Source organism: Tenrec ecaudatus, chromosome 10 (genome assembly GCF_050624435.1).
Source record: "Tenrec ecaudatus isolate mTenEca1 chromosome 10, mTenEca1.hap1, whole genome shotgun sequence".
Lineage (NCBI taxonomy): Eukaryota > Metazoa > Chordata > Mammalia > Afrosoricida > Tenrecidae > Tenrec > Tenrec ecaudatus.
The window spans coordinates 63,194,188-63,220,762 of NC_134539.1; the positions used below are offsets into that span (position 1 = coordinate 63,194,188).

At 41.0% G+C, this 26,575-nt stretch overlaps 1 protein-coding gene across 8 annotated transcripts in view; it reads left to right on the top strand.

The window, feature by feature from the left end:
• Nucleotides 1–4,442, top strand: part of GAPVD1 (GTPase activating protein and VPS9 domains 1) — a 79,774-nt gene extending 75,332 nt beyond the window's left edge. For all 8 annotated transcript variants that reach the window (XM_075560506.1, XM_075560510.1, XM_075560507.1 and 5 more), the window contains one exon: nucleotides 566–4,442. In XM_075560506.1, the coding sequence (XP_075416621.1) occupies nucleotides 566–706 (141 nt within the window). In that variant the 3' untranslated portion in view covers nucleotides 707–4,442. The remainder of the gene's footprint in view (nucleotides 1–565) is intronic.
• Nucleotides 4,443–26,575: the final 22,133 nt, after the last annotated feature.

Consider the following 26,575-nt stretch of genomic DNA (forward strand, 5'->3'; position numbering starts at 1 on the left):
CCAGCTCCTCCTCTGCATCCCTGCTCTTTTCTCTACCACACTGTATTGTCAACATTGCAAAGCCCATCGAATCTGGTTTTAAGGAAAGCCTTGAGCTCGTCCTCTTTTCATGTGGAAGGGGCGGGGGTGGGGTCGGGGTGGAGGGAATCAGGACACATTCTGTGTTACCTCTTGAAACTGAACCTGCTACCATTTTTGTTTCTTCTATCTCAAAGCTGATACTCTCAGCTAATTCTCTAGGACTTCCTTTCCGATTCAACCCAATTTGCATGCAACATTTATTTCCCTACTAGGTAGCATCCTGGAACTCTGGCATGTTGCGTACAACCATTGAGAATAATCCAGCCTCCTGTAGGTCCAGTGTGTTAAGTGCCTGGCGGGGGTCGAAAGCTCTGGATCAGCAATGATGAAGCCTGTGTTGCCTTCCTATTATAACAGCCACTCACGATGGGTGCGGTTCAAAATGACTTCCAAAGGAATTTGAACGATGATCTGAAGAGAAGTGATTTCATCAGAGTCATATGTCTGAGTAATTGAATGCTTTTTTTGATTTTCCCTTTTTTAGGCAAATCCACCTTGTTTGTTGTCTACTGTCCAGTATATCAGTAGCTTTTATGCCAGCTGTCTGTCTGGAGAAGAGTCCTATTGGTGGATGCAGTTCACAGCTGCAGTGGAATTCATCAAAACCATTGATGACCGGAAGTGACCAAGATCAAGACCCACAAGGCAGCAGACTATTAGTTGGGCAGACCGATTTCAGAGGAAATTTACCAGCTGCTTTGAAGGCTGAAGATTGTTTTTGTATAATATTGTACAGCACTCAGACATTTTAAGACAGATCTTTACTAAACAGATTAATGAGCTATCAAGCAGGTTTTCTTTGGGCTCTTTTCCTTTCAGAGTTGCACATTTTGTGATTTTCTTGTCCCCTCAGTAGAGACTGAATAGCACTGCAAAAAGGGACCACATTTTTCAGGTATTTTAAAATCTTATAAAACAAAAAGTCTCTTAGGAAATTCCTAGATATCTCCATTCATGATGCATATTCTTTCCTTTTCTTTAAAAAAAAAATTAAAAAGGAACAGTACTCCTCTGAAGATACCATGTAATTTGTGTGCATCTGATGGAAGGAAAATACCAGTTGCACCGAGGAATGTAGTAACGGTAACATTAGTGACATTATCTATAAATACACTCAGCTAAATAGGGAAGATACGAAGGAAATGTAAATATAATATATATTTATATTTGATGTATTAAGGACATCTTCAGATTCTAATAAACAAGGGATATTGCTGGAAATAGGTTGTAAACATACCCTCTTGTGAAATGGTTGCCTTGACAAAGTTAAGCTGAGCTTAAGAGCAAATAATAATAATAATAATACAGACACGTATTTATTGAAACGTAATACAGTATCTCAAGCCTTCTTGGTGTGGAGTCTGATGTGCAGGGCTGGCTTTGATGAGGATAAAACTTGCTGAGTCGGCCACTCAGGCAGTGCTCGCCCTGGATGCTTAGAGCCCGGACATGGTGATAGTCTTTTCATCACCATGAACTACATTAAAAGGAACAGCAGATAGCTAATACTCTATTGTGGTACTTCTCATCTGAAATACTAAACACGCCGTAGAAACCCCAAACAGAGCTCCTTACAAACCTTTAATTGTAATATATTTTTTGATGATTATTCACATTGAATGCACAGTCCGGGAATTCAGTGAATGTCATTTTTTAAAAACTAATTTGTATTGTCTGCTCTAGTGATACAGGTTTTACTAGTGATATACTATTTTAATCAACCATACTATTCTTATGAAAAAAAAAAAGTCTATTTTGGCAGGTTTTTGTGCCTTTATTTCCCTCTTCTGGAAAAAAGTAAAAACAGTATATGTTTCAGTAGTTTGGTTTTTTTCTGTGTCAGTAATGATTCCAGGAATAGGTTTGGTGCCCAAGGGAATTGGCCACAAGGCACACGGATGGTTCAAGCACAAGTCTTGACTGGTTTTACTTTGTATGTTTCTTAAACAGTTTACTCATTGGCTTCTTTTATGTCAAACTCAGTCCTCCACTTTGCATCCTTGTTCCCGGACCTGTGGCCTGTGAGGCGCATGCTGGAGCAGGTGGATGCAGAGGCTGCCGGCGCTCTCTCTCAGATCTGTTTCCTAACACCCAAGGAACCTCAAGAAGCTGCGTTTCTTTATGCCTTCACCGCTCCTCACTCACAAGTTGCATAGAAGTGTGGGTGTGGTTTCTGCTTTTTAGGGAGAGAGAAAAATTTAACCAGTACTACAATACATCCTTTTGAATGTTAGGTCAAGAAATTGGTGTAGAGAGTTACGTTCATCATGGGATGTAACTGTCCAACTTGCCGAGCAATTAACAATCAAATCCCACTAGAAATACTCTACAAGACAGACTGTATGCCATGATTTCTAAGGCCTAGATAATAGGCCATCAGCATATCATAACAGTAAATGTTAACGGAAAACTTGGAATAGTTGGGATTCATTGTAATGAGATTTAACTTGTAAGTCAATGAGAGATTTGTTTTTTCCTCCACAACGGTTGCTAGATCTATTTGATTTGATCACAATGGAAATAAATAGGAAGATTTGGACTTTGCACAGGGCTCTTTTCTATGGAGGAGACCAGTGGTGCTTTTGGGGGGGCGGGGCGCGCATAAGGCTACAGCCAGAGGCAGGAGATAGGAGGTGTGGATTTTGAGCTAGTGGTGATGGCAGAACCCTGGAAATTTGGCATCAGAATTGTGCGCGGAGGCAGGTGCTTGGGTCTCAACTCGGTGTCATGTTTTAAGGGGCAGCAAATTTCGCTCTGAAAAGCCTGTTGGCATTAACCACGCAATTTATTTGATCTCATGGTCGGATTTCACGTAAAGCTGGTTTTGTAAGAAGTGACAGCTGCACGGCAGTGGAGGTAGTGTGTGGGACGGGAGTGATTTGGTCTTTCTCTTTGTGGAAAGAATAGTTGTTCAAATGTTTCTTACTAAATGCCATCCTCGTACTGTGTTACATGAAGGATTTAGAACAAAGGCATAAAATCACCTCATTGAATATACAGATTATTGATGAGTAAAGGAGATGTAGCCCAGCCCAAGAGAATCTTCTAAAATTAGCTCTACTGAAAAGGAAAAGCTATTTGTGTTTTGTTTTAATACTCTTCCAGGTTACATAGTAGAAATACAGGTGGAAGGTCGTCTTTCCTTATATTCCTTAAATCATTTTTAAACCTGATAAACATTTTGTTTGATTTAGATCAAACCTCAGCCAGTTACTGCTTTCCCTTTTTAAAACCCTGCTTACGAAAGTCAATTTATACAGGTAGATAGCTATAGAATGAAAATTAGGCTTTCTAAGAGATTGAAAATCTATGTGATACATGGTTTTTCTCTTCCCTTTGTGTTCCGGAAGCCTTTGTTAAGAATGGACTTCACTGTGGTGTGAAAACAAGAAAATTAAATCCCCGCAGGAGCAATGACGCCCAGAATCGCCAAGCCAGGGTAGCCGGCTGCTCAGGCTATGCTCCCAGTCTGCTATTGCTAGCCACGAGAATTCCAGTTTGGACCAAATAAAGGTCAGCTAGGTATTTCTAAATGTTTAGGGTTTAAAAAGTGTCTCATTTCATTGGCCATTAAGAGGGAAAGTAGGAACCCACTTGCTGGAAATTACTGGTGGGTTGCCTAGAAGCAACAGAAATGTAGTGGAGTTCTCTTCTCTTCCTTGGCTGTGTGCCCTCCACTTTCTCCTGCTTCTCCATTCCGGGTTTTTTCTTAAAGGGGCAATATTTTGGCTATCATTTTCAGTGTGAGGGGAGGGTTCAGAAATAATCTTGAGGCTCAAGCAGTTTTTAGTTAAACAGATTGACAGTGTTGAGATATTTTGAATGCCAAAATGTTTGAGAACTTTGCCAGATTAATAATTACATAATATATTTTAGAATGTAGGTTACCCAAGAAGTAGGATGCCCAGAAATAGCTTCTTACCCTTGAGAACACGTGGGGAGTGGATATGGGGTTGGCTTCAGAGTTCAAGCAAAGTTGGTGTCATTGAGCTGTGGCGTGCGGAGTTGTGGGCCTAATTTAACTCTGACCAGCCCACAGTCGGTTAAGATTAAGTCAAGAACCAGGAAGGCGTTTTCACGTGGGTCACGGCAGATGGTGTGGGCAGGGACTAACACGCCTTAAGAATTCACCTCTGCTGAGTTGATGGTCTGTCTTGTGACTCTTGCTCTGTTCTTTACCTACTTGAAAACTTTGTACTTAACTGCCTCTTGAAATTGGTCAGACCTTTGGACAAGCCAACGTTCATGAGCTTGCACTCCCTTGTATATGTACAGGAAACTTGTCCTGTCTCCTTTTTGTGAAGACTGATGTATGATCCCATTCTGTGAAACTGATTAAAAGGAGCAAGCCGTTTGATTCACTGGCCTGTATGTTTCCATCATCGTATTTTGTATTCAGAAGCACTTCTGAAAATTCCTTTGACTTTTTGAATACTACCGATGTTCTCCATAAGTCCACACTCATCTTCCTCAAGCTAAGGGTATTTGTTAAGTGTGGTTCAAGAAGGAACTAGGATTACCCAGTAGTTACTGATGAGGTGGTGAACTTTTCCTGTTTGAACCCAGTGACCCCTTGAGTTGTTAGCAGTCACCGGCCTTAGTTCTGAAAGCAAAAGCGTCACCATCCAAATTAAGATTTTCTCTGGCCATTATGTTAATCTTTGCAGCTGAGGAGAACCTAGCATTCGATGAAGCGCGCGATCTCATGGAGGCCGGCTCCCTCTGCAGGTTCCAACCCTTGATAGAGAGGCCCATTCCCTACATTCTTGGCACTTCATCGAGAAGGAAACGCTTGAAAACTACTCGGTCTCAGTCCCCACCCCCCCAGCATTAAAATGAATGCCATGACTTGCCTAAAACTGAAAATAGAATTCAGCTCTCTTTGGCAACTCAGAATTGTATATATCTCAGGGATTTCTGTGATACTTGTGTGACTCGGGCCTCATCCCTTGGAGTCCCTGGGTGCTATGTAAACACGCTTGACTACTAATGGAAAGGTTTCGAGTTTCTAGTGCACGCAGAGGCACTGGAATAAAGGCCTGACAACCTGCCCCCGTGATTCCATAAACCAATGTTTCCCAAACTTTCTATTGAGTCACGTGATGCCCTTGTTCATCCTCGGGCAAGTGTGAGAAGCAGTTGGAGCCATTGGACGACCTGTACCATACACCTTGGGCTGTTTTGAAAACTATCCACTTCTGATCCCACCCCATGTCCCCTGAGTCAGGATTTCTAGTGTAGACCTTGGGAATCTACCTGAGGCATACTAAAGCTAATGCAGCTCGTCCTATGAGAATGCATGAGGGAGGCTCTTCTAAAGAATGAAGAACTCAATGGACAGCCAGTCCAATTGGTCCTTAAGGGTAGTTTTTTATGGGCATAAATACTTGTGTTTATAGTCTGAATATTTAAAACTATTTTTCCCCTAATCTTATCACCAAACATACCTGGGAGAAGTCATGTTCAATGACATACTCAAGTTTCCATTTGAAAGCAAGTTTATTTGTCAAATCTTTCTCACGAAAAATGTGAGTGGCTGTCTCGTTTATAGTTTGCATCCATTCTCAGTCAAGTTCAGTGTGGGAAAGCAACATTGATTCCAGCAGCCACTCAATGTTTGCCTCCGAGTGCAACTTGGCCGCCTCTCATGAAAGCGGGAGAGCCTTGAGCAGCTTCAGCGTGCTCCCTATCCTGTTTCCACCCCCAACTCGTGCATTTACCTCCTCCTCGGGCCACCTCACTTCCTGGGCCCTGCCCATCCTGCTTGTCTTTGGTGGCTTCATGACCGAAGCGAGGCTGCTGAGCCTGCACAAGCCGAGTGTGCGAAGGGGGGAAGGTGGTGAGGAGGGGCCATGCCCCTCGGCTTTGTGTGCTGCTCGCCAGCACAACACGGCCAAGCAGGCCCACACAAGCAAGCCTGCCCTCGGAGGGGTGGTTTCTTTTCCCCTTGGATTGCTCTACCCCTAGCCTCCCACTCCCCAAATTTTCCTTTATTGTTTCTAGAAACACACCACTTAACTGGTTCTACATGTACAATTTGGTGACACTGATTACATTTCTTTGAATTAGGCTAACCATTCCTGCCCTCTTTTTGAGTTTTTCCACCATAATAAACAATTTCACTGACCCCCTCTCACCCCCGAGCCCCATCTAATCTTAGTAGTTGTCAGTTTGATTCCATATAAACTCGAGAAAACTTCCATTGAGTCCATTCTGACTTGGGCTGATCTTATAGGACAGAACTGCTCCTTGTGGGTTTCTGAAACTTAACTCTACTGTGGGGGTCGAAAGCCTCGTCTTTCTCCCAGAGAGCACCCGATAGTTTCAAACTGCCAACCTTGTGGTTAGCAGCCCAATGCATAACCAACCCACTATACCACGAAGGCTCCTGATTCCACAGATAACTCTTAAAATGGCATAATGATGGAGGCAGACCTTGGTTACTAGTTAAAACTAATATAAGATGACTTGAGGTGATATCTTTAGATTCAAGTTGAAGATTATCTCAGGGCAATTTCAGGTATTCAGCCACCTCCCATGGTTCCAGAAAGGCTGGACTCAGAATTTTAAATTCTATTATGCATTTGCTGCATAATTCTTTCATGGGGTCTTTTGATCAAATGTAATAGTAGCTGGACACGATTCAGTTCTGAGGGTCTCATGGCAAAATAGTTGTTTACGAAGGCAATTATTCTGAAGGTGTTTGTCATGCTGTTCCTGACCCTTCCTCTGTTGCTCCAAGTGAATCGAGACCAGCTGTGTCTTGGGTGGCCTTGTGCAAGCTTTTCCAGCCCCCAGGCACTCTGCAGTGAATGAGGAGGTAGAACAGAAGGATTCATGTTGGGCCCAGGAAGCCATGACCCTAAATTTCCAAGCCAAAACACCAAATAATCCTATGGGGTGTTTATAAATAAGCAGCCTCAGCAACTACTTTTTCTTCTGCCTTTGTTGTAAACATATCACCACTTTTGCCAATTCAATTTTAACAGGTCAATGACAACGGCAGCAATTAAAATAATCAGCTGTGAAACCCTATTCTTAATTTGATTTTTTCCTAACTGTAAACTTCCTTTTTACAGTTCCCTCTGGTAACCCCTAATAAACTTTTGTCTCTACATTTGTCTTGTGTTTTTATGTAAGTGAACTCAAACTATTTGTCTTCGTAATTGGCATAATGTCTCAGCATAATGTCTTCAACTTCTTTCCATGCCGTATCCTGTATCAAGACTTCATTTCTTCTGGCTGGGTCGTATTCCCCTGAATATTTGTGACATTTTGTTTACCTCTTCACTTATGGGCATTTAGGTTGTTTACACCTTTTGTCTATTAGGAGTGGTGATGCCATGTACGTTGAGGTACAAGTTTATTTTTGAGTCTCTACTTTCAAGTCTTAGGTAGATATTAGGAATGAAATGCTGGGTCGTATGGTCTTCCTACTACTTGAAGGACTGCCACAGTTTTTGACAGCTGCTCAATCAATTTGTGTTCCCACCAGCAATGGATAAAGTTCCTACCGTCCCCACAGCCTTGCCAACATGTTACTTTGTTTTCTTTTTCATCTTAATCATTCTAGTGGAATGTATGAAATATTTTTGATTCACATCTCATTACTGTCACAGAGTACCATTTTATGTTTGGCTATTTATCCTGTTTGGGGAGATGCCTACGGAGGTTCATTTCAATCAAGGTTGAGCTTTTTGTCATCAAAATTTTCTTCTGAGGTGCAGAAGGGACCAGTTATCAGACATGAAAGAACTAAAAATCATATCAATGGGTGCCCACCTCCCTGATACGATCAATGAAGACAAACGTGTACATAAGCAAATGTGGTGAAGAAAGCTGATGGTGCCCCGCTATCAAAAGATATAGTGTCTTGGGTCTTAAAGGCTTGAAGATAAGCAAGTGGCCATGTAGCTCAGAAGCAACAAAGCCCACATGGAAGAAACACACCAGCCTTTCTGACCACGAGTTGTTGAAGGGATCAGGTATCAAGCATCAAGGAACAAAAAATCATATTGAAAATGTGGGTGAGTGCAGAGTGAATATTCAAAGCCCATTGGTAGCCAACCGGACACCCCTTACTGAAGGGTTGTGGGGAGGAGATGAACCAGTCAGGGTGCAGGGTAGCAGTGATCTAATTCTTAAATGCTTCTCCCCCCCCCCCCCACTATCATGATCCCAATTCTACCTTACAAATCTGGCTAGACCAGAGGATGTACATATGTACAGATAGCAACTGGAAACACAGGGAATCCAGGACAGATGACTCCCTTCAGGACCAGTGATGAGAGTGGCAATGCCTGGAGTGTGGAGAGAATGTGGGGTAGAAAGGGAGAACTGATTACAAGAATCTACATATAGCCTCCTTCCTGGGGGATGGACAGCAAAGAAGGTGGCGGGAAGACATTGGACAGCGTAATATATGACAATAATTTGTGACTGATGAAGGGTTCATGAGGGAGGGGGAAAGTGAGCAGCAGATATTAAGGGCTCAAGTAGAAGGCATATGTTTTGAGAATGATGATGGCAACAAATGTACATATGTTCTTGACACAATGGATATATGTATGGATTATGATAAGAATTGTATGAGCCCCCAATAAAATGTGCTTTGGATACTGGATTCTTGTCAGGCATACCGTTTCCAAAGACATCCCCCAAGTTGGTAGACAGTCTTTTTTACTATTTTGGAAAAATCTTTTAAAAATCATTTTATTAGGGACTCTTACAACTCCTACCACAATCCATACATACATCAATTGTGTAAAGCACATGTGTACATTCATTGCCCTCATCATTCTCAAAACATTTGCTCTCCACTTAAGCCCCTGGCATCAGGTCCTCATTTTTTTCCCCTCCCTCACCGCTTCCCCCTCCCTCATGAGCCCTTGATAATTTATAAATTGTTATTTTGTCATATCTTGCCCCCCGTCCTCTCTGTCATGCCCTTAAGTCTCTATATATCTATCTATTTTGTATTCATAAACATAATCACAAAACACAAAAAACTATAACAGCAACAATAACTGGATGAAACAGAAAAACAAAAAGATAGAAGATTGAAAACTGAAGCAACTTTAAAATGGGATAAAAAAGGAGATCAAATATTAAGGTATTACATCTTAATCTAACGACATCTACCATAGCAACTTTTCAATGCTTTCTGTCTATTCGCATCCCTCCCCTATGGGCAGAGGGGATCGATGGGAGACTTAATCCACATCGGAATGCTGCAAATATATTTTGGGCTTCCACTGTCATCTATACCCTTCTGCAAACTGGGTGTTGACAATTTAAGCTCTGATAATATTTCCTTCTTCAATTCGAATTTTTATTATTTACAGTTCTTTGATCACATAGACTGGTATGCTTCCATGTGGACTTAGTTGATGCCTCATGAAGACAAGCTTTTAAGACCCCAGATGCTATTCTTTCTGATAGATGGTGCGATAGCTTATTGTGCCAGCCTGGTCGATAAACACAAGTAGGATTAATTGAAGGGCAGAGGGATAAATGGCTCGGTGAGCCTCGCCTTGCTTGTTCTGTGCCTCAGTTTAAAGGGGCACACTACCTGTGGGATGCCTAGCCTGTGGACTGTGTCGCTGTAAGTTGAGGTCTCATTAAGTCCACATGATTGGAATGTTCATCTCTGGAGCTGGGGACCGACAGTTGACAGTTGGGGACCTGCCTTGCTGTTTGCTGCCTGGATATATAGAGCCCAGCTCTCTCTACAGAAGGGGACTGGCAACTGGCGGCTCTCAAGCCTTAAAGGACTGCTAGTGTCTCACTGCTTTATAATTTAACTGTTCATTTCTTATATTATCTATCTGTATAATGTAACGGTTCATTTCTTGTATTATATATATCTATCTTTATAGATACATTTATATATAATTACTAGCAATCTGGTTTGTCTCTAGAGAACCCTGTCCAACGCGGATGGGCAGCATTGGCTTCTTCACCACACTTGCTATCGAGCCCACATACTCAGTGCTCTCTCCATGAAGGCCAGCATTGAGGGAGGCCATGCCAGAATAGTTCATTGTTCTTAGATTGTGGCCAGATGTAAGTGTGACCTCAAACTCATTCATATACTGATGGTTTATATGTCCCTAATTCACTTTAGAGACACCATTATCAGCCATCCATAACATCAAATATTTAAATTAGAAAATAAAAGTTGTAAAGGCTTAAAGTAAATTATGTTTCTACCTTAAAGGCCTTGAAGAGCAATTAAAGTTCATATAAGTATATTAAAGGAAGTTGTTTATCAACAATATATAAAATTCTAAATGTATTTCCACCAAATGTTTGCATTTAAAAATAAAATAAAAATTTATGTCTCTCACCCTCTTCAACAAATGGTGCTTGAAAACTTGGATCTCCACCTGCAGAATGAAAAGGATCCATACCTCACCCCATGTAAAAAAAATAAACTTAAGCTGGATTACAGACCTAAATGTAATCCCCAGAGCTATCAGGATCACCAATTGGAAATTTAAGGGGCCTATTGCAGGGCATACATGGACTAGGAAATCTAATAAAGGAAGCACACACAGCAAAAGACAACATAGATTCCTTGGATCTACTAATGTAAAACACTTATGCACCTCAAAAAATTTTATCAAAATAGTAAAATGAGAACCCACAGATTTGGTGGGGGGGGGGGTAACAATGATACAACAAACAAGGGATTAGTTACCAAAAGTGATAGATTTTTCTCAGTAAGAAAAAAATAGACAATTCACCACAGCTGTCACGTGAATAGCTAACAAATACAAGAGGAAATGCTCACCATTTCCTAGCCATCCAGGAAATGCAAATAAAAACAACAATGAGTTATCACCTTACACTCATAATAATAGCCAACAAACAACAGAGAATAACAAATGCTGGAGAGGGCGTGGAGCATTTGAAACTCTTCTACATGGCTGGTAGCCTCGTAAACATTTACAACCAGTGGGGAGCACAATATGAGATGACCTAAAACAACGAGCATTAGACCCAGCAACACCTTTGCTTGTCATATACCCCAAAGTAGTACAAGGCAGGACCCAAACAGACATGTGCTCTCCTACGTTCACCGTAGCACTGTTCGCAATAGCAAGAAGCTGGAGACGGCCCAAATGCCCATCAGTAAAAGAATGGATAAAGAAACTCTGGTACGTACACACATGGAAATTATGTGTCCCTGAAAACTGATGAAAGCATGAAACACCCCATTACATGGATGGGCCTGGAAACCATTATGCTGAGTAAAGCCAGTCAATCACAAAAGGACTGGCACACTACTATAAGGGTAAACACCAAGATCAAGGCAGACTTCTGCTCCTGGGCCATGTAATCTTGCTTTTGTCATGTAATCTGGCCTCCCAAGCAACGAGGTAGTGGGCCTGTATAGTACCCATACACCATATACTGCCCACTTTACAATTAAATCTTACAAACCACTTCAACAGAGGACACCTCCCCTCCACTGGGGTCAGTTTCTCAAGATGGGAGGTGAGGAAGGAGGGAGACGACCAATCAGTTGCTGCCATACAACATTGTTCTAAGGTAATCCCAAAATCAATAGATACTCCTACGAGAGTGATTAGCAAATCATCCTGGAAACACAAGTCAAGACATGAGAGGGAGATGTGTCTGCCTCGGAGAAGGCAATTACAGTTTTGTTGATGGGTAAACTGGGTAGAGCCACATGCCATCTGGGGGGAAACATGCTTAACAGTACTTACATGGAACTCAAGGAGAGAATACGCCTGGTATTATGTTCCTAATTGGACACTTTGACCTAATTTCTATCCAGTCCTTGGTGATCCAGACTGGATACTGTAGTCATCTAGGCTTTTAGACTGTCCTTTCAAGGCTCACAACATCCTTCATAGGCCACCTCAGAAGGACCTGATTTGGAAAGCCACTAAGGAGCTGATAAGGTAAAGCCCACTAGACCTTATCAGCTCCTTAGTGGCTTTCCAAATCAGTGGGATCTACCTTAAACTCACCTGAAGCAGGTGTAAGAAACTGCTTTACCAACAAAGCCCACATGGAAGAACACATCAGCCTGTGTGATCACGTGGTCCCGAAGGGATTGGTTATCAGGCATCAAAGAACAAAAAAGCATATCATTGGCTGCACACCTCCATGATACGATCGCTGAGGACAAACGGGTGCATAAGCAAATGTGGCGAAGAAAGCTGATGGTGCCTGGCTATCAAAAGAGATAGTGTCTGGGGTCTTAAAGGCTTGAAGGTAAACAAGCGGCCATCTAGCTCAGAAGCAACAAAGCCCACATGGAAGAAGCACACCAGCCTGTGCGATCACAAGGTGCCAAAGGGACCAGGTATAAGGCATCATCCTAAAAAAAAAATACCATAGTGAATGAAGGGGGAAGTGCAGAGTGGAGACCCAAAGCCCATTTGTCGGCCACTCGAGATCCCCTCACAGAGAGGTTTAGGGGAAGAGATGAGTCAGTCAGGGTGTGATGTAGTACCGATGAAGAACACAGCTATCCCCCAGATCCTGGATGCTTCCTCCCCCCAACTACCATGATCCGAATTCTGCCTTGAAAGACTGGATAGAACAGAGGTTATACACTGGTGCACATAGGAGCTGGAGGCACAGGGAATCCAGGGTGGATGATACCTTCAGGACCAGGTGTGTGAGGGGCGATGCTAGGAGAGTAGAGGGTGAGTGGGTTGGAAAGGGGGAACCGATTACAAGGATCTACATGTGACATCCTCCCTGGGAGACGGACAACAGAGAAGGGGGTGAAGGGAGACTCCGGATAGGGCAAGATATGACAAAATAATAATCTATAAATTATCAAGGGCTCATGAGGGAGGGGGGAGCGGGGAGGGAGGGGGAAAAAAGAGGACCTGATGCAAAGGGCTTAAGTGGAGAGCAAATGCTTTGAAAATGATTAGAGCAAAGAATGTACAGATGTGCTTTATACAATTGATGTATGTATATGTATGGATTGTGATAAGAGTTGTATGAGCCCCTAATAAAATGTTAAAAAAAAAAAAGAAACTGCTTTACAACATACTCCCTTGGACTTAAGGCAAACTGCCCTAGTGTGAGAAGATGCAGATGACTGCTATCCTAATATTCTGGAATTGGTGTTTGCTGGATTTTGGTTTGGATCTCTTGTTTTGAGGGTACCCTGTGAATGGTGTCCCAGGACTATCATATATTTACTATTTTTATGCTCTCTTTGCTTTTTTTGTGACATATGTTAATCTGGAAGTTATAGTTCTGCCTTTGTGAATAAGTGTTACTAAAAATTTTAATCCTATCCCTAGTGTTTGTATAGTGACCAGTCACTTAAATTTTAATCTGTTCACCTCAACATCTGAAAGACTAAGCTGTGCATGTATAATTTCTTTTTCTTAACAGTGTTTTAATTGCTATACCATTAGCTAAATTAATGATAATATCAATAGAATTATCTTATCCCCCATGGGGATGATTTATAATGTTCTCCTCTATAAAATGACAGTGATGCCTCTAAAGTGAAACATATATGTATATATATACCATAACTGTATAGATTTTGAGTTCACACTTAACAGATCAATCTGAGAACAATTAAGTTGTATGACATGGCCCTACTCTATACTCACCCTCATGAAGAGATCACTGAAGATATGGGTGCTATAGCAAGTGTGGTAAATAAACAAATGGTGCTTAATTATCAGAAAGAATAGTGTCTGGAATCCTAGAGGCTTATCTTCAAACAAGCAGCCATCTAGGTGAGGCATCTACTAAGTTCATAGAGAAGAAGCACACTAATCTGTGTGATTAAAGAATTGTAAATAATGAAATCCGAATCCAGAGGAGAGAATGGTATCAGAGCTTAAATTATGAACACCTAATTTTCAGCAGGCAATGGATGACAGCGGAAGCCCAGAATCCATTTGCAGGGCCTCCACGTGGATTTAGTCTGCAGTGAATCACTTCCGACCATAGTGGAAGGGCGTGAATAACCTTGCTATCAGACAGAGAACATCACAAAAGTGACTATGGTCGATGGAGTTAAGTTAAAATATAGTGTCTTATCATCTAATCTCCTTTTTGCCAATTCTCGAGTTGCTTTGGCTTTTGAATTTTTATCCTTTCTTTTTGATTGAGGTTTTCCTGTTTTATTTTGTCATTGTTGTGTCGAGTTTTTAAATTTCTTTTTTTCTGGTTTTTGTTTTATATGATTTCCTGTATCTGAAATCTAGGATAGGCAGATCTATAGAGCCTGCAGTAACTGGATTAGTAATTAGTTAGGGTCGTGGCAGGGAAGGCTGGGAGGAACTGGTCAAGCTAACAAGTACAAGAAAGAAGGAAATACTCTGAAATTGATTGTGGTTACAATTGCACAGATTTTCTTAAAATGATTGAACTCTTAAATTGTAGGAAATGTGAATTATATACCCATAAAATTTTAAAAATTAGAAAAATAGATTTTTAACTACATAACTAAGCAAAATTAGAAATTCACAACTACAGAGGGAGATTTTTTAATTTGTGTTTTGGTAATTAGTAGAAGAAATTCAATAAAGACCAATCACTATGAACCAACTTTACAAAACTTATTTTTACATAACATTGTTTTGAACCACAAAAGTATATATATATTTCAAGTGCACATATTCACCAGGATACAAGTCTCAATAAATTAAAAAAGTTATAACCATAGTGAGTACATTCTCTGACCACAATAAACAAATTAGGATCCAGTATGAAAAACATATCTTGTTCATAGTGATATGTTTGGAAAAGAATGAAAATAAAAAGAAGACAAAAAATATAAAATACAGCTTAAGCAGTGCACAGAGGGAATTGTCTAGTTATAAGTGCTTATTTAGAAGAGAGTATGATATACTTTTTTATGTTTCCACTATAAGGAGATAGTAAAGAAAGTAAATTCAACTGAACAAAATAGAAAAGAGAAGAAATAAAGGAATCAAACCAATTTTAAAATGCTAGTTCTTTTATAAAGACATACAATTGATAAAATTCTCACAGATTTTGAAAGGAAAAAGACTAACTTCATAACAATAAAGTTATCAACTTTATTTACTATACAAATTTCTTAAAAGACATAAATCAACCAAAATGTTTCAAGAAAAGATAGAATGTATGTAAAGTAGATTATATTAAAAAATTAAAGTCCTACTACAAAGAAGATTCCAGGATAAATGACTTCATGGGTAAATTATATTAAATATATGTAAGAGATGTAATAATCTTTCATAATCTCTGCCAGAAAACAATCATTTGTGTTTTTCATAATTCTCTAGAAAACTAAAACTAGTACAAGGGAACCGTCAAAAGTTCATGGAAAAATGGAATTGAAAGATATTAGAATTTTCCCACAGACTCTTTGAAACCTCCTTGAATACATCATTGCATTTAGTGAGGTATGTGTGTAGAGGTGTGTGTGTGTGTTACATACACACCTACACCTCATTCTCACTCTGTTGTCATATAATATTATTGACATAATATATATAACAATATAATATAATGTAATATATATAGTCAATCATGTAGACCAGTGGTTTTCAACATTCCTAAGGCCACGACCCTTTAATACAGTTCCTTGCGTTGTGGTAACTCCCAACCATAAAATTATTTTCATTGCTACTGCATAATTATAATTTTGCTACTGTTATGAGTTGTAATATAAATATCTGATATGCAGGATATATTTTCATTGTTACAAATTGAACATAATTAAAGCATAGTGATTCATCACAAAACAATATATAATTATGTATTGTGAAATATTTATTTCTAAGGACAGATAAATGAAACTTTGTCTTGAAGCATGGTGTACCATAGGTAACAGTCTTCCTGCCGGGTGCTCTTAGGTGGATGTATCTGCATGTGGGTGGACCCGCCTGGAGATGGATAGAGGAGCAGTGTCTTGGTTTCTAAGACCATGGGAAATGTGTTTCCCAAAGGAGTCGCAACCCACAGGTTGAGAACCGCTGATGTCAACCAATATGACATGACGAACTGTTTTTTAGCAAAGGTCCAAAGAGAATTTAGTGGGAGGAAGAATAGTCTTATTACCAAATCTTGCTACACCAACTGGATAGACATGGGGGGAAATTACGTTGCCCATACTTTATCCCATACATAACACTGGCACTAAACCTAACTTGTTGCTATCAGGTGCCTTTGAGCTAGTTCCTACTCACAGCAAACCTGGGTTCAACAGACAGAGCACTGGAAACAAGGTAGACTGTGTGTTAAAGCTCCTGCTGGGACCCTGGACTCATCCTCATTTGAGTGGAATGTTGGGGATACAGGTGTGGATGTTATTCACAATTTAGGCACAGATCTGAGTGTGGAAACTATTAGATCCAGTAGCTGGGAGCTAGAAATAATAAACTCCATGGAAATGAAGTAGTCAATGACACCACTCATACATTGTGTAAATATGCAAATGATGGGCTCATAAACAGGCCTCAGGAGGAAGGAAAATATAATTCTGAAAGTGGAAGAGGAAAGGCTGATGAGAAACAAATATCCCCTAGAGTATTCAGTCTCCTGGAGAATGAATGGCCAGGTATCCTAAAGAGAGCCGTCACTAAGAATATGCCAGCAATTTTACTAAGATAAAATTGACATATTTTACTCCAGTCCATTGCCACGGAGTCCAATCCAATGCCCAACAACCCTGTAGGACAGAGAGGAACTGCCCCACGTGGCTGTGATCCTTATGGAAGCAGAGTGCCGTGGATTCAAACTACTGACCTTTCCTTTAGCCCAAATACTTTACTTACTGCGCCATCAAGTCTCATTAGCAACATAACTAAAAGCAAAACTCACTGCCATTGAGTTGATGCTATATTGACTAAAAATTGTCAATTCTGAAAGCTATCTTGATTTGTCTACAATTTAGGATGATATTTTGAAATACTGTCAGGCTTTGATGTCCCTTTCTCTTAAAAGTAACCACTTTCATAATTCATAAATTATTATTTTGTCATGTTACACTCTCTGACATCTCCCCTCACCCCCTTCTCTGTTTTTCATCCCCCAGGGAGGAGGTTATGAGGGAGGGGGGTGAAAGAAGAATGAGGAGCTGATATTAAGGGCTCAAATAGAAGGCAAATGTTTTGAGAATGATGATGGCAACAAATGTACAAATATGCTTGACACAATTGATGTATGTATGGATTGTGATAAGCATTGTACAAGCTTTTTAAAAAAAACAAAAAACCATTTTCTAAATCATATATAAGTAGCACTTGCAGTGGGCACTGAATACAATATACACTCAGCCTTCTGGTTCAGAGCTCTAGTCAAGCAAAATGTTACAGTAGATGACGAAACTCGATGCTTACCCTATCATTTGTCTGGGTTTCAGCATGGATTCCCAGTTCCCATGCCTTTCACCCCATTTGTCCTCAAAGCTCGTGTCCTGCCCTGAACCCTAGCTTGCTTGGCTATGTTCCCAGTACTTTTGTCAGCTGCCATCACTCCCCTGGGTATCCATGTTCACTATTTCCTGTCGTCACCAGCCGTTGGTGAGATAATGTCATTAATGTGGAGTCTTCTAGAATCATGGCACACCTCCAGCTCATGCTACATTGCTACCTGCTGTCTGGAATGTCCAGCTGCCACACACCACCTCCTAGACTGGACATCCATGTCTTCATTCTTACTAGAGACAGAGTTCAGTGTGCTGTGCCCCTGGAGCATCATGTCCTGCACAGTCATGCTTGGCGGAATGGCCTCTACAAGTGGGTTAGTGTTGCTATCCAACCTCTCCCCTGGGCCTTGGAAAATGGGCTCCATTGATACTGTCTGCTGTGCAGCTATAGTCTTTGTGACACTCACCAAGCAACTGGGTGGGACGTGGATTGGGAGTATTCCCGATGGGTCTGTGTAAAAATATGTGGCGGAAGATGCAGTAAGATTATATGATTCAGTGTTGAGTGGTTGTTGGTAGCATTAATAGTGACTGTTAAAACTTGGAAGTATAACAAGTAGACTTATAGTCAGTTTTGCATTCACCCGGGTTTAAAATAAACCATTTCAGAAGCAGGAGCTGGATAGTAGAGGAGCCAGGAGCATAGCACATCAATTGGACCCCAAGATCCCTACACATTAAACCTCCTCAATATAGGGACAGAAAAGCATTATATCAGATGCATTGAAGGCAAAAACAGTGACAATTACATATGTATAAAAAAGAACTTTATATCAAGAGAGTTGCCCACACAGCCGCAAAGCATGTAAGCCCAGTCCGGTTTATGCTCATGGGTCAAATAGTAAGCTAGAAGTCCTTTCCAACTCACCAGGTGCTGGGCTGGGGAACCAGGAAGTAGGGAGAGGAACTAGAAGGCAGGAGAATGAAATAGGAAGATGAAGCAGGAAGAATACAGGTGGTGGCTGCAGAGGTAGATCAGCAGATCAGATGTTAGGACCTCATGACACCCAGGACTGGCAGGAAACAGGACAGACAGGCTGCTGACAGCTCTCAGGGTCCGCAGGAAATATAATACGTGATTGGCTCTAAGTCCAATGAACCAGAGGGAGAGCTGACAGAAGCAAGCGCTACACCACCAAGGGAAGAGGGGTGAGTTCTCCACAGTGTGTATTTACACATATGAAGCAGATCACACCAGCTATCAGATACCTGAGTAAAGGGTTTCATAACCCTCTAATCTTCCCACAACTGCTTCCTACGTTATTCCTGGTCATATGCAAGAGGCCTTCTTGCCAAACTACTGAGATCCTGGCCCAGCTAAGTTAACCCCCAAAAAACTAGCTATCGGGCAGGGAATGTATGGATGTGCTTTATACAATTGATGTATGTATATGTATGGACTGTGATAAGAGCTGTATGAGCCCCTAATAAATTGTTTAAAAAAAAACAAACAAAAAACTATCAGCAGCAGGAAAGTGACAGAGGCGTGGCAGCTGCAAAACCAAAAGCATCAGGCCGAACAGTGGGCTTCCCACCCACACAAAGACCAAATGAAGCTACCAAAGGGAGTAAAAGCACCCCCAGAGATAAGCAAATAGTGGGGTAGAGGGGACCGAGGAAGGCAATGCAGCAGCATTGAACATAAAGAACTAAGGGAAATACAGCCAACAAGAAACAAAGGAAAACAAGGCAAGGACAAAATAAGGTTCTACAGAGAACTGAGAAAGGTAGTAACTGAAATGAGAAACACAATAGAAGGTCTCAACAGCACAAGAAAAACACCATCAGGCACATGAAGGGGCAACAAAATAGAGGGTAAGACTGCTACCTTTAAAGACACAGAAGAGCAACAAGGATGGAGGGTAAGACAGTTACCTTTAAAGACACAGAAGAGCAACAAAATAGAGGGTAAGACAGTTACCTTTAAAGACACAGAAGAGCAACAAAGGTGGAGGCTCACAAAGGCCGAGCAGAGCTTAGTGGAATTATGAGACAAGGGAGAAAGGGACAGAAAGGCTATTTCAAGATATAAGGACAGAGTATTTCCCATTCTAATGAAAAACACGTGGCTACAAATCCAAGAAGCTCAAAAAACTCCATACAGGATATCCTAAACTCAAAGATCTTATCAGAGTTTCAGGCTCTTGCCTTCCCAAAATAAAGATTTACTTTGAAGGGCACAGAATGGATTTTCCTCATAGAAATCCTTATGGAGCATTTCCTGGGAGGGAGAATACGCCTTTGCAGCCAACATGGCTAGTCCGATGTTTTTCTCCACTGCTCAGTGTGAAACAAGAGGATTTGTAAGCAAGAGATTGTCAGGAAAATTCTGCCAGTTGTGGTGGAATTTCCATCGGGGTAGCAAGAGTTTCTGGGAAATGTAGTCCCAAGATATTGGATGGGCTCTGTGAAAATCTCCACCTTCCTTCCCATGCTCTGTCTCAAAGAGACCTAGTCCAAGATACAGTTACACTCTGAAAACTACAGATAAGAAGAACCCTGAAAGCAGGGAGAACGAAGCCAACAATCACAGACATAGAATCCTCCGGAAAAGACCATGGAAAGCAATCAACGTTGCCATAGAAAGAAAGAGCTCCAAAAAAGGTGAATGCATGGGCAAATGTAAAAGACAATAATTGATAATCCTAAATGTTTTCTTCATATTTTAATGGCAGATATCTAAAAGGCAAGGATAAAATTATGTCACATGAAATATAAAGACATAATTAGTGATAAAAGCAACACAAGGGAGGGAGATGAATGGTATAGAAACAGAATTTCTTTCCTTTCCCCTAGAATTTCTTGTATGTTACTGAAGTTGGTAAAAACTTACCCTAGATTCGAACGTTCTAACTACAAGTTCTTAAATATAATAGTCATGGCAATCACTAACACAAGAGGAAAAACAGCGGCAACCAAAAAGAGTCAACATATTAACCCGCAGTATACAATATTAAGCGCTTTTAAATAACAAAGTCAACGAAAGCCTAAGAAACACACACAAATAACAAAATGGCACCATTAAGTCATTTCCTTTCGGCAAGTATATGTCACTCAGCCTCCTGCTGCACCCAACATGAGAGTGCCTAAAGATGCGAAGCAAACGCTGACAGAATTGAAGGCAGAAACGCTCCTCCAAACAGACAACAAAGCACCACTTTCAGTATTAGACGGAACATGTAGACGGAAGATCAAGAAGGAAACAGGCCCTGACACTACAAACCGTCCAGACTCGAGGGGCATCAGCACAACCCTCCACCCCAAGCAGCACAAAACGTCTGAATACTGTCCACATGGATGATTCTTTTAAATTTTTATTTTTTATTAGGGGCTCATACAACTTATCACAATCCATACATTCATCAATTGTTGCAAGCACATTTTCACATTCATTGCCTTCATCATTCTCAAAACATTTGCTCTCCACTTAAGCCCCTGGCATCAGCTCCTCATTTTACCCCATCCCTCCCGGCTCCCCCCTCCCTCATGAGCCCTTGATAATTTATCAATTGTTTTGTCATTTCTTGCCCTGTCCAACGTCTCCCTTCACCCATTTTTCTGTTGTCCGTCCCCCAGGGAGGAGGTCCCATGTAGATCCTTGTAATCTGTTCCCTCTTTCCCGTACACACTCCCTCTACCCTCCCAGTATTGCCACTCACACCACTGGTCCTGAAGGGATCATCAGTCCTTGATTCCCTGTGTTTCCAGTTCCTATCTGTACCAGTGTACATCCTCTCGTCTATCGAGACTTGCAAGGTAGAATTGGGATCATGATAGTAGGTTGGTGGGTGGGGAGGAAGCATTTTAGGAACTAGAGGAAAGTTTTATTTTTCATCATTGCTACATCGTACCGAGTGGCTCGTCTCCTCCCCAAGATCCCTCTGTAAGGGGTGTCCAGTGGCCTACAAATGGGCTTAGGTCTTCACTAAACACCCCCTCCCCTCATTCACTGTGGTAAGATTTTTTGTTCTGATGATGCCTGACACCTGATCCCTTCAATACCTCGTGATCGCATTGGCTGGTGTGCTTCTTCCATGTGAGCTTTGTTGTTTCTGAGCTAGATGGCCACTTATTTACCTTCAAGCCTTTAAGACCCCAGACGCTATCTCTTTTGGTAGCCGGGCACCATCAGCTTTCTTCAACACATTTGCTTATGCACCCACTTTGTCTTCAGTGGTTGTGTTGGGAAGGAGAGCATCATAGAATGCCAATTTAATAGAAGAAAGTATTCTTGCATTGAGGGAATACTTGAGTGGAGGCCCAATGTCCTTCTGTTACCTTAATACTAAATCTATAAATATATGCACATAGATCTATTTCCCCATCGTAATATGTAAACATATTTATATATGTACATGTCTTTATCTAGACTTCTCTAAATGCTCTTTGCCTCCGAGCTCTTTACTCTTTTCCTTTGACTTTCCTCCTGTCCCACCATCATGTTCAGTCTCCACCTGGGTTTCAGCAATTCCTCTTGGTTACATTACCCTTGATCATGCCTTACCAGGCCTCCCACACCCTCCTCACCACCGATTTGGATCCCTTGCTGTTCCCCTGTCCCTGGGTTTATTAACACCACTACCTTTCCCCCCACCTGCCCCTCTCCCATGTCCCCTGGAACTGTCAGTCCCGTTGTTTTCTCCTCCAGATTGCTCATCCAGCCTATCTTATTTAGACAGGCCTGCAGAGATAATAACATGCACAAAAACAAGACAGAGCAAAACCAAACAAAAATATACAACAAAACAACAACAACAAACCAATGACAAAAAAACAAAACACAACAAGAAAGAAAAGCTTGTAGTTAGTTCCAGGATTGTTTGTTGGCCTTTAGGAGTGTGTTCCAGTCCAGTCTGTTGGGGTACCACACCCTGGCCCCAAAGTCCACCTTCAGCATTCACTGGGGACCTTGCCGCTCCATTCCCTTGCTGTTCTATTGCACCCCCTTAGTGTTTTGCCTTGGTGTGCCAGGATCAGATTGGGTGCAATTCTCACACTGTATCTCTGGTGTTGTCCCCTGTAGGGCTATCGGTCAGTGTGGGTGGGTGGGTGGGTGGGGTGACATAGAGAAGAGATGGAAACAAAAGCAACAGTGTAGCTGAACCCCGATCCCTGCCCATGGAGCTGCAAGGGTCCAGTCCCTGCCCCGAGGCAGGTGGCGGCAAGACCAAGCCCCCCCACAGGTCCCAGCTCCGGCAGAGACATGCGGCCAAGGTCAAGCCCCCGCCGGCCTACACTGAGGTAAAGCAAAAGCCCCAGCCCCTCGAAAGCCCGTAGGTCTGTGCCTACTTATCTTTATGATGCTCCTCCTACGTTCCAGCAGCATTAAATTTCGCCAAGCAAGTCTTGATAAAATTTCAAAAATTCAAATCATATGAAGTATTTTCTCTGATCACAAGTGAATTAAACTATAAATCAATAAAAGAAAAAACCCTGAAAATATGGAAATAAATTAACATACTATGAAACTAATAGTGGGTCATGGTAAATATCAAAAAATAAATTATACATTTAAAAAGTCAAATGAAAATAAAAGCACAACATACAGTATACAGTGAAGGCAGTATGCAGAGGGGAAACTTACAGCAATAAATTGCAGGGGTGGGGTGAGGGGATCTCCAATTAACAGATTAACTTGATAATTCTAGAAACTAGAAAGAGAAGACCTAAAAGACCCTTTAACGTACCAGATAAAGGGAAACAGCAAAGATCACACAGAAATACAATTAAAAACAGAAAGATAATAGAATCAATAAAATCAGAAGTTGGTTCTTTGAAACAATCATTAAGAATAACAAAACTCTAGCTAGTGACAAAGAAATCAAGCAAAAATAGAGAAATAACTGTGATAGTTAGATTTTGTATTATCTTGGCTAGATCAGAATTCTCAGGGGGTTGGCAATTAAGGCGTAGTAATTCCTATGATGTTATATAGCACAATGTATCCTGTAATGGGATCTGCTATTGTCAGCCAATCAGATTAAGTGGAGTACAACCCTCTTACTCAGGTCACAGCACTGATACACCTGAGGAAGTTTACTCAGAGTGTGGTCTATGTTTACTCAGAGTGGAGGCTGTGGGGACACTTGCTTGCTTTTTCGCTGAGTTCTGTATCTGACTTGTCTGCCTCTTAGTCTTTGTACTTGAACCGGTGGCCTGCCATATTGCCTGCAACCTGCTATCTGATCTGACAACCTTGGATTCATTTGTCTCTCCTGTCACAGCCTGATTTGCTGACCCAGGATTCATCTACTTCTACAGCCTGTGGTGTTCCAGACGATTCTGGGTTCATCAGGCCCTGAAGCTACTCAAGTCAGGAGAAGCTTCCAGTTAACATCTGACTGATTTAAAGCCAGACTGGGCTTACCTAATCTACAACTGTATGAGCCATGTTCTTTATATATATATATATATATATATATATATATATATATATATATATATATATATATATATACTTGTATCCACATACATACATGTATACTAATTCAGGAACATGGTCTGTGCATATACCGTTTTCCCAAAAGTAAGACATTCCCCTGAAAATAAGACCTACTTACAGTTTTTTAAAAAACATTTTATTAGGGGCCCATACAACTCTTATCACAATCCATACATATACATACATCAATTGTATAAAGCACATCCATACATTCTTTACCCTAATCATTTTCAAAGCATTTGCTCTCCACTTAAGCCCTTTGCATCAGGTCCTCTTTTTTTCCCCCTCCCTCCCCGCTCCCCCCTCCCTTATGAGCCCTTGATTATTTATAGATTATTATTTTGTCATATCTTGCCCTATCCGGAGTCTCCCTTCACTCCCTTCTCTGCCGTCTGTCTCCCAGGGAGGAGGTCACATGTAGATCCTTGTAATCGGTCCCCCCTTTCCAATCCACTCACCCTCTACTCTCCCAGTATCGCACCTCACACCCCTGGTCCTGAAGGTATCATCCACCCTGGATTCCCTGTGCCTCCAGCTCCCATATGCACCAGTGTACAACCTCTGCCCTATCTAGTCCTGCAAGGTAGAATTCAGATCATGGTAGTTGGGGGGAGGAAGCATCCAGGATCTGGAGGAAAGCTGTGTTCTTCATCGGTACTACATCGCACCCTGACTGACCCATCTCCTCTCCTAAACCCCTCTGTGAGGGGATCTCCAGTGGTTAACAAATGGGCTTTGGGTCTCCACTCTGCACTTCCCCCTTCATTCACTATGGTATATATATATTTGCATGATGCCATATACCTGGTCCCTTCCTACTTACAGTTTTGCCTCTCTCTGGAATATAAGGCAGCCCCCAAAATAAGACCTCCCCGAAAATAAGGGTTTGGATTGTTATGATGATGTTCCAGAAGATGATGACATGATGGTCATTGAATAAATGAGTAAATGTAGCATAGATTATGAGTAAATGTACCATAGATTGTTGAACATGGAAATAATGGTAGTAACAAGAAATTCTTGATACTGTAGGATTCAATTTGTCTGCTTATGCTGGTTTGTGATGACAACTACTACCATACCATACACAGGTAATAAATTTCTTTTTTTGTTGTTCAACAATAAATGTGTACTGTATTCTTCATGGAAAAATAAGACATCTCCTGAAAATAAGACATCCCCTGAAAATAAGACCTAGCATATCTTTGGGAGCAAAAATTAATACACCATCTTATATTTGGGGAAACAGGGTATATATACTCACACATATATATACACACACATATATATAGTACCCTCATAAAATAATGAAAAAAATTTCCAAAGCTATGTATTTAATTTTTTTTTTTTTACAAAAAAACTTTTTCACCTCCAACATACTTTCCATTACACTTAATACATTTGTCAAATCTGCCATTCCATTCTTGGAAACACTTTTCAAACTCATCTGTTTGGGTGGCTGACAGCACTTCCTTAGTTTTTTTCTTCACTTCTTCTACACCATCAAATTGCCTTCCTCCTTTCATGCCCTTTTCATTTGTGGAAATGAAAAGAAGCCACACAGAGTGAGGTCAGCTGAGTCAGAGGAATCCAGCAAGAGAGGCATGCTGTGTTTTGCCAAAACCTGTGCACTGACATGGCTGGATGAGCCGGTGCATTGTTGTGATGGCAAAACCAGTCCCGTCTGCCACAAATCAGGTCTTTTTTGTCACACAATGTTATCCAACCTTTTCAGAACCTCTGAATAGAAAGCTTGATTAATAGTCTGATCTGGTGGAACGAACTCCAAATGCCCTATAAGTTGAGATTTTTGTGTCTTTCAGAAGTTGATAGACGTCTAGAACGAGGTTTGTCATCAATCAACATTTCACCTTTTTTGAAACGGGCAAACCACTCGTGCACTTTAGTTTTTCCAGTAGTGTTCTCCTTATAAGCTGTGTTCAACATCGCAACAGTTTCTGCCTCGTTTTTACTGAGGAGGAAACACAATTTCAAAGCCACACACTGTTCTCTTAAACCTGCCATCAAAAGAAAAAAAAAGAAAGAAAAGAAAACTAGATTAAAGCAAAACAGCTTTTATGAAAAAAAAAATTCACTGTGATCCAAGAGAACCTTCCCAGGAGATGCCACTTGGTAACTAACTCAGAACAAGTTGCTTAATGCTGGCCTAGCAGGGAAAAAAGCATACTACGAAAGGTCTGCCCAGAGGAGCTTTTTCCTGTGATGTATGTACAATGGAAGGGGAAGTTTTGATACCTGCTACAGTAGGTGTGGAACTTGAGGAATTAAGCTCAGCAAAATAATCCAATTACAGGACAAATACTGTATGACTTCACTTACAAAAATACAAGAAAAGGCCAATATATAAATACCAGAGTTTACTAGTGGCTACCAGAGGTAGGAAGGAGGGGGAAAGAATTGAATAGTGATAAAACAATAGAATTGATTACAGGTACACGTTGCACACCCAATTATTGTAATTGCTATCAATGATTTATATAGCTATAAAAGTTGAATTGGCAAAAGTTGTACAAGAAGTATACTTACAATAACAAGTTAAATAAGAGTAGCTGATGACCCTGCTTATATTTAATCAAACCTGATATTTGGTTCCT